This window comes from Carlito syrichta, unplaced genomic scaffold (assembly GCF_000164805.1).
Source record: "Carlito syrichta isolate Samal-C Ts95f unplaced genomic scaffold, Tarsius_syrichta-2.0.1 Scaffold312386, whole genome shotgun sequence".
In the NCBI taxonomy this organism is placed as follows: Eukaryota; Metazoa; Chordata; class Mammalia; order Primates; family Tarsiidae; genus Carlito; species Carlito syrichta.
Genome location: NW_007256482.1, coordinates 807305 through 821672, shown reverse-complemented (window position 1 = coordinate 821672; position 14368 = coordinate 807305). Strand labels below are relative to the sequence as shown.

The following is a 14368-nucleotide window of genomic DNA, read 5'->3' as shown; positions in this document are numbered from 1 at the left end:
AATACCAACTTAGCTCATATTACAATTATATAAATAAATCTTGATGGGTATAGTAATGGCATTATGAATGGAAATGTTGATCATCTCTGCCTTGTCTGCAAATGTATGGCCTCCACTGATTACTACCCAATCTGAAGTGTTCTGTATGTACAACTACTTTCCCTATCTCTGAATGAGCCAGGTTAACATGTGAAGAAAGTTCAGTGTGTTAATAAAAGCTTTAACACTTGGAATTTAGCTCCTATGAGCCCACAGTCTGACTCAACAAGGGCTTCAGAAAACAGCATGTAAAACACCAAAATACACTCTTGAACTCCTGGTGTTACCTATCTCATAAATTCTGTATTCAGACTAAGTTCCCGGCCTAAAGCTCAGCTGCAGGGAAATGGCATAGTCCTGCAGAGAAGGAATGCCCCAAAAGATCCCTAGCTCACTCTAGAGTTTAATAAGATTCTTTTTTTGTGTGTGTGAAACATTTATCCTTTCCCACCTCTGAAGAATGTGAAAGATTACATAAAGTCTTTTAAATATAAAAGTGTTTCAGTTCTGATTGGCTTATAAAGACTACTGAGGGCTTATATAAATCTAAATAAAAAACGAAAGAATTCCAGAGAAAGAAGAAATTAAACTTCCAATGCTTTAAGTATACCAGCTCTTTAAGTGGGGGGAGTGGGTGTAACTACAAGGGAAAAACACAAGGGAGTTTAGGGTGATAAAACTGTTCTGTATCCTGATGAATCTATAAATGTGTTAAAAATTTATGGAACTATACACTTAATGGGGGGAAAGTCCATTTTTACTGCACAACAATTTTAAATTTTTAAAGAAAAAAGTTAACCTCTAAGTTTGTGTTTGTTTTGAAGAGCCAAATCCTAGTTTTAACTTTCCTTCTTGCACTTGTGCACATACACACGCAAGCCAAAATATTGGTCAGTAGCAGCATTTTGTTGCAACTGACCCATTATATTAAGATCAAATTTATAGTCAAACTGATTCTTTTAAAAGTATCAGAAAATATTCCTGGAAAGAATGACCTTTTTGAGAGAATTTTATGATTTTGCCAATTTATTTTCTTTAAAAAAAAAAAAAAGAATCACACTGGAGATCTTCTATTTTAATTTTTAAAATATTACTGAATGCTAAGTCCCCAATTTCAAGGTAATTTAAGATCCTTTATTAGTTTTATACTCCCAGTAATAACTAAAACAGCTCCTTTAGAAGTTCTTTTTCCATTAGCTGACATGTATAAATGGCATGTTTTTTCACCATATTAATCTATTCAACAATAATCAAAATATTAAATAAACTGGATTCCTCCACCTGCTCTTTACTATTCTTTTTAAGTCTGGCAGCAATAGCTTGCTTAAATATAACATATTCAAAAACCTCTGTATATAACATTTATTCAAGTCTTTAAAAACATTTCTAATCTTGAGGCAGGTAGCTTTCAAACTGTGGTCTGCCTGCTGATCTAAAGTTTAAGGGACAGTCAGACCTGTGTCTGGGTGAGGCTCCAAGCCAGGACAGGAAGAAAAGAGGAGGGGCCACCGTTCACACATGATTTTACTCCTGGAAACTCACCAAGGCAACTTGGAAGAATCAGGCAGTTAGAGAATCTCCTGTAGCCTCTCCAGCTTCCCTGAAAGAGGTCACACTAAACTCGGACTTTATTCTCCATATCTTCTGTCCGTATCCCCATCTTCCCTTTCATAAGACCCGTGCTCAAACTCCTGCCCTTTTCCCCAGAAGAATAAAATGACACTTAGGTACCGAGAAAGAAATAGATCAGAGGAAAAGGTCGCTGAAGGAATACTCTGGGCAGTGCTCACAGGACTATGTAGAGTTCCTGACTAATCAACAGTGGAAAAATAAGGATCTGAGTTTCAGACTTAAAGTGGTTCTGTTCCACTCTTACCTTCTAGATCTAAGAAAAAATAATTTTCTCCTGTATATATATCACTTTACACCAAGGTTTTAATAACCATTTCAACAGTTACTGTATTTTGTGATCTATATTAGTGTGATTCAGCCAAAAATAGATTCTACAAATACCTTCTCCACTCACTTCCCCAGAACAAGTGTATTAGTTTAAACTAATTTAAATGACATTACTGTCATTACATTTAAATGACAATACTGAGGCCTGAGAAGTGAGATGATGTAGAAACAACACAAACTTGTACTATACCTTCTCCTGAGCCTGTTGCTCCTTTTCGATGGTCTTCCTGAGAGTCGATTCTAGATTGTCCTTCTCTCTGCACACTTCTAGGTAACATTCCTGCACAGCAACCATCTCCTTATTCAGCTTATCTAATTCAGACCTCGGAGACACAAAACCAGCAACTAAATGACCACAAAAATAATACAATGGCTGTATAATAATTTTCCTCTAAATTATGGAATAGGAAAATGTCATCACCTTAAAGGATAGCTTAAAGGATAGCTCAACTCTTTAACTCTCACCTAAGTTGCAAGTGAGTCCTCTCATAAACTTCAAAGAGCTGCTGCTTCTCTAAAGCATGCTTTGCTAACAGGCTTTCACGTATTTGGGTTTTCATGGCTTCGTGGTGCTGCTGGTAAGTCCTCTCACACCTAGAAACAGAAGCGGAACCTAAGGCAATGCTAAGCATTACTACGAACACCAAAACAAACTGATTTCCTTCCTAGCAATCCCATTCCTCTAATGCAAATTATAGTTAAAGTCAGATTGCTTTTCCCCAACCAAAAGTGGGAACAATTAATTACAGTCAATGGTTTTATGAGAATCTTCAACAATTTTTTTTTTCCTTCAAATGTTTATAGAGAAAATTAGAAACTCAGATGTAAGAATGCCTTGGTCCTTCAAACATAGTCCTCTAAGTTGAGGACATATGTTTACAAAAAATTAACTGAAATAACTGAGTGTGTGGCTCTAAATTCCAAATCATCTATATTAAACACAAATACTAGCAGCACCCAACTCACAAATAAGTTATGTCCCAGAAGTCTGTTTCCAAGTTTATGATCTGGTATTTGGAAGACATATTCATTCCCTCCCACAGACTTTTTCTTTATAAAGAACAGTTAGTTTCCAAGACTGGTCTTAAAAAAAACACACTGAAGCTATAATATTTCAGTGAACTACAGTTTCAGTGATGCTACGAAACTCAACTCATTACATAACATGTTTCTATGGAAAAAGTGTTCCAAATTCTAGCTCGAGAAGCCAGGGACTCATCACTGTCAATCTAAGATCTCAATGGAAGAATTCACTCCATCATTTCCCTTGAATCTTTTTTTGGGTAGGCAGGGGAGGGACTTGGAGAGGAAGGGAACCAAGAAGACAGGTGTCATGCAACTATATAGACCTTACCTATCCACAGCTTCTTGTCTATCACGATCAAAATCCTGTACCATTTGTCTCATTTGATTACATAAGTCTTGATTTGTATTTCTCAGTTTTTCTTCAGTTTCTTTAAGTTCCTAGACACAAAAGAAAAAAGGAAATACACATCATTTTCATTGATTAGTTTTACCTTATTTTTTAACATCCTCTGTGCTTGATCTCTGCCCTATAACATTATTTGACGTAATATTTCCATAATTCTACAATAGAAAAAGTCTCTTCATGCCTTGATAAGAACACAGATTCAATTCTTTAACAAATAGCTTTCTGACAGGAGAAGTTTAAATTTTGTATTTACTTTGACATATACAAAATAAAACCTTTTACCAGAGAAGTACAAGGGGGGCCCCTCCAAAACCTGAAATTGTTGATTTATTTATTTTATTTTATTTTTTTGAGTTGGAGTCTCACTCTGTCACACAGACTGGAGTGCAGTGGCTGCTCCTGGCCACCGCAACCTCGACCAGCTGGGCTCCGGTGATCCTTCCGCCTTGGTCTTCCAAGTAGCTAGAACTACAGGCGCACGCTACTACGCCCGGCTAATTTTTGATTTATTGTAGAGATGAGGTCTCGCCAAGTGGCCCAGGCGGGTCTCGAACCCACAGGCTCAGGCAATGCACTCACCTCAGTCTCCCAAAGCGCTGGGATTACAGGCTGAGCCACCAAGCCCGGTTTATTTTTCGAAGGGCAAGCCCCTTGTAGCACGGGCTTCCCCTGCTAGGTAAGTGTTCTAGGAACCCATCCGAATCAGTGCACCAGCTAGTGTTGTTGTGAGAGGCTATGTTCAGCTTCAGTGACTTTTTTTTTTGGAGATTCTTTACTCATTTGCCCATTTCATGATGGGTGATTTACAGGAACAATATGCAAAATGGCGCTGAGGGTTGAGCAGTTTTTAACCCCAAATGGCATGACCCTTGTGCCCAGTCCTCCCTATTCACCCAATCTCACCCCCAGTAACTTTTTTGGTTTCCCTGGATGAAAAAAAGTCCTCAAAGGGAAATTTTTGCCAATGTGAAAGAAGTGAAACTAAAAGTACGAAAAAGTATCAAAACTGATGAGTTCAAAAACTGTTTTGAGCAGTGAAAAAAGCATCTCAATAGGTGTATTGCATCAAATGAGTACTTTAAAGGTGACAAGTTTAAACATGTAGAATACACAATTTTTTACAAATAAATTCTGGGTTTTTTGGGTATCCCCCCTCATATTGGTTAACCAATGCCTTAAAATAAGTCTTAGAATTCAATAATCTTCAGCAGCCATCTAAATTAGCAAGATTTGACTTTGGACACCTCTATCGACCATGCTACTACAGAGGAAGGAAACTGGAATTACACTAACTTATTTGCCGATGAAACTACTAATCAATAATCACTAGTGAAGAGAAATAATTGAAATTCATACACTATATGTGTCTACTATAATATACGTGTCTACTAAATATATAATATACTTGTCTACTAACTAATATTACTTTTATATTTTCACAAAGTTATTACTTCCATTGTATTTAACAAGACCATAAAAATTCCTATAAAATAAAAAATATATTTTAATCACCTGATTTTGTTGTTGTAAAACTTGAATTTCATTTTTAAGTCGCAGAATATCACCTCTGACAATCACATTGGCAGTAGAAGAATCAGGCCATAATTGATTAGTTTGTTTTTCTGAGATATCTGTTTTGGTCTGAATGTTACAAAGAAGTAAAAAGTTTTTCAGGTTTTTAAATTTTTAAGACTCATTCTGAAGTAATTTCATGCTTTAAAACAATTGCAAACAGTACAGATAATTTCTATATACCTTCCACTTATCTTTCCCCAATATAACCAACAGTACAGTTATCAAAACCAGTAAATTAACATGAATACAAAACTATCAACTAATCTATAGACCTTATACAAATATCTCTAATTTTCCTCTTAAGTCCTTTTCCTGGTATAAGATCAAAATCAAGTCCACAATTCCACATGGCATTTAGTTGTCAAATCTTATTAGTCTTCTCCAATCTAGGACAGTTCTTCAGTCTTTGTCTTTTAAATCCATAACATTTACTAAGAGTGCTAACTAGTTATTTTGTAGGATGCCTCTCACTTTGTTTTTTTCCAGGGGGAGGTTATTAAATTCAGGTTATGCACCTATGACATGAAAGCCAAGAACTGATGTGTGGTCTTTACAGGAGACACATGGCATCAATATGTCTCGTCATTGACAATGATCAATTGATGAAAATATGGTCTGCCACCAGGTGCAGTGGCTCACACCTGTAATCCCAACACTCCAGGAGGTAGAGGTGAAAGGACTGCCTGAAGCCCATGGGTTCAAGACCAGCCTGGGCAACGTGGCGAGCCTTTGTCTCTACAGTAAATAATTTTTTAAAAAATTAGCCAGGCGTTGGTGATGCATGCCTGTAGTTCTAACTACTTGGAAGGCTGAAGCGGAAGGATTGCCTGCGCCTAGCAGATCGAGGCTGTGGTGGCCGGGAGCATGCAACTGCACTCCAACCTGGACAAGAGACTCTGACTCAAAAAAAATAACCTATATATGGTCTGCCAGACATGCTCATTGTAAACTTGCTATTTTTCAACTTGTAGTTAGTGGTATTATATAAGAGTCTTTAAGACAATGCAAATATCTTATTTCTTATCATATGTTCACTCACTAAGATGAGCATTTGTTGTTTCTGTATGTATTTATTTATACCAGTATTAACTCATGCATATATATTTTGTTCAATAAGTACAGTTTTTAAGACTCATGAGAGACTCTGGCAAATTGTTTTCCAGAAAGGTTATACGATATATATACTGAGCCAGGCTCGGTGGCTCAGTCTGTAATCCTGCACCTTTGGGAGGCTGAAGTGAGTGGATTGCCTGAGCCCGCAGGTTCGAGACCCATCTGGGCAACCTGGCGAGACCTCATCTCTACAATAAAGCAAAAATTAGCCAGGCATGGTAGCGCACGCCTGTAGTTCCAGCTCAGGTGGAAGGATCACCTGAGCCCAGCAGGTTGAGGCTGCAGTGGCCAAGAGCGGCCACTGCATTCCAGTCTGGGCGACAGAGTGAGACTCCAACTCAAAAAAAAAAAAAAAAATATATATACACACACACTGTCAGGTAGTGCATTTCACTTTTCCTCCATCTCACTTCACCTCCAACGGCAGTGACTACGTTTAAATCATTATCTCTCATAGAAAAAGAGTATCTGACAACTGCTTTCATTTACATGTTTGTATTGCCACAAAAATGAAACAAACCTCTTACAGATCTTTCTAGATTTGTCTATTTATATAAGTTTGCACATTTTCTTCTTACCATCTGAGTGTTTTCCTTAATAGAGTTCTTTACTCATTGAAGGAGTCACAAAGATTTTTAAAATATATGTACTCTATTCCACTTTTCAGTTTATGTATGGACTCTGAGCTCCCTTCTACAAGGTTTAAAAAATACTCTGTACCAAGGTTCTCTCTACTCATTGGGGGAAGTAGTGTATGTATTTCATTTCCATGTAGGGTGGCAAAACACCAAGGCTTTGGTCTTCCCATTCAGTGTAGAGCAGTAGAGTCTTTATTTCCTTTTGAAGGAGATGGCTCTAGTTGTTGATCTTTCCCTTTCCACTTGCCAAACACTCCTAGAAGCCAGGCCTGCTACCCCAGTTAGAAGAGAGAAGAGCTAAGAATATCCACTCTGTTAGTTTCTCTCCAGATATAGGGGTGGGGAGGACTAATGAGACTTAAGAATTTTACTGACTCACTAGAATGGCTTTCATTTCTTTAAACTTGACCTCCACCTTTTGAATTTCATGACACTCATTTGTGCTTCTTTCCAGACAGGTGAGTTTTTTTCATAGCTGGATTTTATGCTCAGTTTTGACATATCTCACTGCAGGCACACAAGGACTAGGTCTTTGTATTTGTCAACACAGGACCTTTATGAAGAACTTTTTAAAAAAGAAGTGGATCACTTGAATGTCACAACACAATGTCTTTCTAAAGATGAAATAGCAAATATATTATCTTGAAGAAAACAAGAAATGTAACACACCAACTCTCATCCTATTTTCCTAATTCTGTGTCTAGAAAAATTGTAGCTAGGAATCTTATGAGTGGGCTATTGAACACTGCCTATTAAGTGTCTTTGGATTCAAAGGATACCTTTGACACGACTTGTGGTAAGGTAATGATCTTTATTGAGTGTTGGACACAAGAAGGGTACTGTGTTTTATTTATTATATTCACCAAAAATTCAGTGTAGATGTGGGCTCTGACACAGTAAGCCAGTCTGGTTTTCCTAATGCTTCTACCACATGGTACCTTAATGACCTAGTGGGTCAATCAGAAAGAATGGCCTAATATTTGATTCTCTCCCAATCAGTGCTATGCATGGGCAGTCCACTATTTGTTATCATATGTTATCCCGGAAATGTAATAAAGGAGTCTCTTTTAGTTTTGTACAGAGACAATTTTATAACTACAGATAAGGTTCCTGAGCAAGAATTTAACTTTAAATAAACCACTGCTATGAATAGTCATATGACATGAGAGCAAAAAACTATCTCTGTAATAATTTTAAAATGTTCTAAGACAGATATAAATGAATACAAAATGCATTAAAAAGTATGTATAAGGCAATAAATATACTATTATCTTTAAAATGTTCATTAAAAAAACATGCCCAATAGACTACATAGTAAATACTTTTGCTGACCTTCTTAATACTTAGAAAGTACACTTAGAAATACTTAGGGGGGAATTTTGATGGCCCAGGACTCTTTAAAAAAGATATCCAGGGATGTTTAAACTGATGTGTTCTTTCTCTTAATAGATTCTCCTGTAGCAAGCAGAGAAGTCTAATATCATTTCATTAACACAGACTTCTAGTCTCATGCCCTACTCTCTAGTCACCACCAGCTTATTTGTCACATCTTTTTATATATGTACTTTTGCTCACTGCTGAAATCCTTTACCCCTTCTCTCCTGGATTTGTCCTTCAGGACAAAGATCAAATGTCCCCTCCTTAAACACTTCATTAAGGCCTTCTTGCCATTCTCCATCAAGCTTAGTTAGTAATTCCTTCTCATAGCTCTTTGTTCAAACTAGTATCATGCTATTACATAAAGCTATAGGGGGCCATTTCCATTATCTAGATCTATATGCTAAATATAGGAGCCCATTAACCACCTGCGTTCACTGAACACTTAAAATGTGGCTTTGCCCAAACTGAAATGTGTTGTAAGTATAAAATACATATATGCCAAAATTTAAGGACTTAGCACACACACATACACACACATACATATATAATCCATTTCATTAATAATTTTTATATTGACTTGAGTTGGTAATATTTTGTATCTATTAGGCTAAGTAAAATACATCATTAAATTAATTTCACTTATTACTTTTACTTTAATGGGATTGCTAGAAAATTTTAAACTAATATGTAGTTTCTATTAGCTCCTATTTCTACTGGATAGTACTGTTCTAGATTCTAAGATCCTTTCAAGGAAAGACCATTGTTTCTTTCATCATTGAATCCCACAAGGCTTTGCACAGCGTAGCTTTAGAAAAAAAAAATGCTTCCCTGAATGATCTACTCTTCCTCCATATTACTCCCAATGGCACTTTCCAATTAACAGATTAAATAGAATGCTCCATCATAAAAGATATGGAAAAGGTCAGGCACGGTGGCTCATGCCTATAATCCCAGTACTTTGGGAGGCTAAGGTGGGAGGGTAGCTTGAGTTCAGGAGTTCAATGCAAGCCTGGACAATGTAGCAAGATATCATCTCTACAAAAAGAAAAAAATTTTTGTTATTTCCTTTTCTTATATATATCTTTTATTTTAAGGATATGGGGTACAATTCAGGACTAGTTATACATGTGGCCATCATACAAGTAAAGTTTGGGCCTCCCTTTGGTCCCCACTTTGCCTGGTTTGTGATCAGCTAAAAAAAAATTTTTTTTAATTAGCCAGGTGTGATGGCACACGCCTGTAGTCCCAGCTACTTGGGAAGAACACTTGAGCCCAGAAGTTGGAGACTGTGGTAAGCCGTGATTGTGCCACTGCTCTCCAGCATGGGCAACAGAGTGAGACCCTATCTCAGAAAAGATAAAAATGTGGAAAAGAAGAAGCAAAGGCAAAGTTTAAAAATGTCCATGGACAAATTACATGACTATGAACTTGAGTGTTTAAGAAAACCACTTGCTGGTTAAGTTCTACTTCTCCCTTTTTCAATGTCAATATGTGTATTAGTCCAACAAATACTTACTGAGTAAATGTGTAGAGAATTATCAAGACAATGTTCCCAGGAAATCCCTATATAGTAAGTTGAAGCAGAACAGACATAAGAAGGAAGGGCTGAAGTAACACTTTGAGAAAAATCAGAGTTTTAGATGGAGAAATCACTATGGTAGTAGAGTAGTCAGGCAACAAGAGTATTCAAAGATGAGATAGCTCCCTTCAAGCTATTGATCAACCAACTCCAGAGGCAAAGCTAAAAAAAACACATCACAAGACCCAGCTGTTGTCAACTGCTACACATGAGAAAGCATATCTGTATAGCAAATGCCTTTAGCTACTTCATTACACAATTATTTCTGGAAAAGAAATTAGTCACAATTAAAATTCCAGAACAATTAGCACAATACAATATCTTTGCTTTAATAGACCTTTGTTAATGAACACAAGTCTTACTTTGAAGGATCAGGAGATAAAACAGTACTAAAGTAGGAAATAATTATTTCTATCCAGGAGAGAAAGGAATGTACTATTACTAACTACTTTACATTCCTTTTCCTTTTCTTAGTTATTAGGTCTTTTATGTGTTGTTTTCTATAGGGAGACTAGATCGGTGAGAATTTGTGAAATATGTAAGGGTGAAAAACTCAGCTGTTAAAGGAGGGCAATCCTAATATTCTCTATGTAGCATGATCTTGTGAAAATATCCTTCTCCTATTTATTAGTCGTGGTTTTAGTTTCAATTTGCCTAAGATTGACTCTGTCACCTCAGAAGGGTCACAAACTCCTCCAGTTTCATCTTCCTCACCTATAAAATAAGAAGACTGACTGGAGAATATAAAAGTGGATGTCAATGACTGACATCCCCTGATTTTATGCCTTTCCTGTCTGTACCACTGCCACTATCTAATTAATGTTTTCATACAAATAACTTTTGTTATAGGTACATGGGCCAGGGAAATCTCATAGACAAAAAGCCAAAGGATTTTGCTAGGGAAGATTTACTTTAACTAGACTTTAGGTACTGTTGGTACAAGCCAATCTTGAAGAAATTCGAATACCTTTTTACAGAGAATACTACCTTGCATTTGTGGTAAATAAATTTTACCTAATTGGCATCTCATTTATTAGGTGCCAAGAGTAACCAGAAAACATATAGATTCTCTTCAACTGACAATGAACACAACTCTTGACAATGGGTTACGGCCTCATAACCTCATCAAAAGTTGACAATGCATTTAATATATCTAACCTAATGAACAGCATAGCTTATACTAGCCTCCCTTAAATGTACTCAAAACACTTACATTAGCCTGCAGTTGAGCAAAATGATTGAACACAAATTCTATTTTATAATAAATCCACGTAACTATTTCATGGAATTTATTGAATGCTGTACCCAAAGTGAAAAATGGAATGGTTGTATGGGCACTCAAAGTATGGTTGCTACTGAATGCATACCACTTTCGCACCATTGTAAAGCCAAAAAATTATATGTTGAATCTTTGTAAATCAGGAATTATCAGTATCCCTCTAGCTATCATTTCCTTCTTTAAACTTTTCTTCTAAAAATGTCAAACGCACCTCTAAAAGTCAAAGATTTATTAAATATAAAAAGTGCAAAAATGTCTTTATTAAGCATATTTAACTCTACAGGCTCTACAAACCTCAACCTCGATGCTTTTCTCATCCTTCTTCACTTGTTGGAGAGCTTCAATTTTCTTATGACAGTCTTTGAGATCATTCTGTAACTGAGACACCAGATGACGCTTCACTGAGTTGCTATCCAGCAAACGCTGTACTTCTGCTTTCAACTTCAGAATAAATTCATCTTTTGAAAGTTCTTCATTTAGGTCTTCTTGCTGCACAATGCTAATGGAGAAATTGTGACTTTTAAGACTAAATCAAATAACAAATCAAGCATTATTATTCCTTAAAAGCATTAATGGCAGTGGCAACCATGTTTTGCCACCTACACAACTACATACTAATTTCAAAACCATTTTAAGCTTTGTTATATATAAGGATATTACCCTTGCCATGTTTCCATATATAGAAATAAGTTTAGTCATAGGAAAACCATTCTCAAGCTTATCTTGCTGCCTAACTGTAAGGAATTTAGACATGCAAACTTTGACATGACTTGAATTTGTGTTTTTGTTAAATTGCATGCTATATATACTCTATATAGCCTCTGTGGTTCTAAGAGAAACATGAATATTAAGCAGGAAAAAAATACCAAACACTAGTCATTCTAACCAACAATTTCTTTCAACTTACCAAAACACAAGTCTGGGTGAATATCTAAGGAACTAGAAAAAAGACAAACATAAAGCCATGCTAGTTTAAACTCAATTTTAATTTCAGTAAACTTAAAGATTCGGGTGAGATTTTTCTGCTCCTTGCCTTAATGAATTAATAAGGGTTAGATTTATCTTTTTCATTAAAAACTAGGAAGCCAGATAAAATAGATGAAACAATAGTTTTCAATCATTAGACAACAGGCAGGTAGCACAGGACAGTAATTCCTGAGAAAAGGAAAACAAACAGGGTGAGCTCTATGATTGCGCCTCAGTTTTCTACCTGCGAGTCTCCAGGTCACTGCATAGGGAGGTGAAACTCAAACAGAGTCCAGAGTTTGGGGAGGAAAAGTGGTTAGAATTTGAAGGGAGAAATACTGGGTGGGGGGGCTGTTGCATAGAAAGAACTCTGGAAATCTGTATGTGAGCCCACGAGGGAGGGGGAAACAGGAAAAGAATAAGGCTGGGAATATGTTGAGTTCCAATTAGTCATGTTGGAAAGATCTCCTAATTTATAACGCATCAAATATTGCCTTAGTAGTGGGGTTCAAATTATGCCCAGATGAAAGGCTGTTCTAAACCTGATCTAACAAAGCCTATAAAGAAAGTCTTGAAAAGAGCAAATGAATTTCAATTTACTTAAGTGTGGATTCCAACTAACTTAAGTGTGTCACAGAAAAAGTACAACAGTATTTTTGAAAAGACAGCAAACTTCCACATCCAAAACATAAAATTCATTTTAGAATTTAACAGGCATACCAAAAAAATAGGAAAAAAACATGAACCATAACCAGGAGAAAAATCAGTCAATAAAAACTAACCCAGCAATGGTACAGACAATGGAATTAAATATATTTAATATGTTCTAGAAGTTTAAGAAAAATATGAACATGATGAGGAGATGGAAGATATAATAAAGACTCAAATTGGACTTACAGAGACAAAAAATTTTAATATCTGCAGTAAAATACATACTAGATGATATTATCAGCATATTTAACACTGCAGAAGAAATGATCAATGAATATAAAGACATAGAATAAAACTATAAAGTTAAACACAAAGACTATAAAGTTAAAACAAATACATAAAGCATATTAAGTTTTCTAACATATGTGCAACTGAAGTCCTAGAAGAGGAGGGGGATAGGGGTGGGAAAAAAATACCTGAAAAAATAATGGCCCAAATTTTCCTAAAACTAAAACCACAAAATCTAGAAACCTAATTAATCTCAAGCAGAAGAAACATGAAGAAGAAGACTACCATACGTGATATCAATGGCAAATTGCTGAAAACCAATGATAAAGCTGAAAACCAATGTTGTATATGAACTATACAACATTCAGGATTCCTAAGCCCAGAACAGATCTCCAAACCAGCATAGCAAAGATCTAGAAAATTTAACTAAAATTTGAACCATACATACAAGTCACAAAATGACTAGTCCCTAGAGGGTACATACATAGATCAGATTCAAACAAATGTGGCAAAGGCTTGGAGAACTGAATTGAGATTTGAAATGCAAGTTTATATACCACATAAAATTCACAATGTCTAGTATACAATCTAAAATTAATTGACATAAAACTAACCAGGAAAATGTGACCAATTCTTAAGAGAAAAGACAATAAATGATTCAAATGCTGGAGCTATCACCAAAGAGTTTAAAAAGCTTAAAAGTTGTTATATCTACAATTTATAAGGTAAAGGAAAATATACCTGAAATGAACAATAACAAAAAAACAGGAATCTTAACAGAAAAATAAAAACTATAAAATAACCAAGTAGAAAGTTTATCATTACAAAAACAGTATTTGAAAGTAAAAAAAAAAAACAACAAAACACTGAATAGGCTCAATAATAAAGATAACGGGGGGAAAAATGAGTGAACTTGAAAATGGTCCAATAGCAATTATCCCAAATAAAGAGAGGGCCAGACACAGTGGCTCATGCCTGTAATCCCAGCAATTTGGGAGGCTGAGGCCAGAGGATGCTTGAACCCAGGTGTTTGAGACCAGCCTTGGCAACATAGTGAGACCACGACTCTACAAAAAAATATAAAAATTGACTAGGTGTGGTGGCACATGCTTGGAAATTGGGGGTATCCAAATAGGAAAAGAGGAAGTTAAGCTATCCCTCTTTGCTGACGATATAATTTTATACCCTGAAAACCCTAAGGAGTCTGTCAAAAGCTAGCTTACTCTGATAAATAACTTTGGTAAAGTCTTGGCTTACAAAATCAACATTCAAAAAATTGCATTTCTGTACACCAGCAACAAGCAGGCAGAAAACCAAATAAAAAGCATAATCCCGCCGGGCTTGGTGGCTCAGTCTGTAATCCCATGCCTTTGGGAGGCTGAGGTGAGTGGATTGCAGCCCGCGGGTTCGAGACCCACCTGGGCAGCGAGAACTCATCTCTACAATAAATCCCAAAAAAAAAAAAAAAA

The 14368-nt window shown here is 36.1% G+C and overlaps 1 protein-coding gene across 1 annotated transcript in view; it reads right to left on the bottom strand.

Moving 5' to 3' along the window:
* CEP152 (centrosomal protein 152) overlaps positions 1-14368 on the bottom strand; it is a 91897-nt gene that overhangs the window by 34639 nt on the left and 42890 nt on the right. The window contains exons 13-17 of the mRNA XM_008069900.2: positions 11289-11493; positions 4943-5071; positions 3353-3462; positions 2464-2592; positions 2189-2321 (exon numbers count right to left, since the gene is read on the bottom strand). Of these exons, the coding sequence (XP_008068091.2) occupies positions 2189-2321; positions 2464-2592; positions 3353-3462; positions 4943-5071; positions 11289-11493 (706 nt within the window). The remainder of the gene's footprint in view (positions 1-2188; positions 2322-2463; positions 2593-3352; positions 3463-4942; positions 5072-11288; positions 11494-14368) is intronic.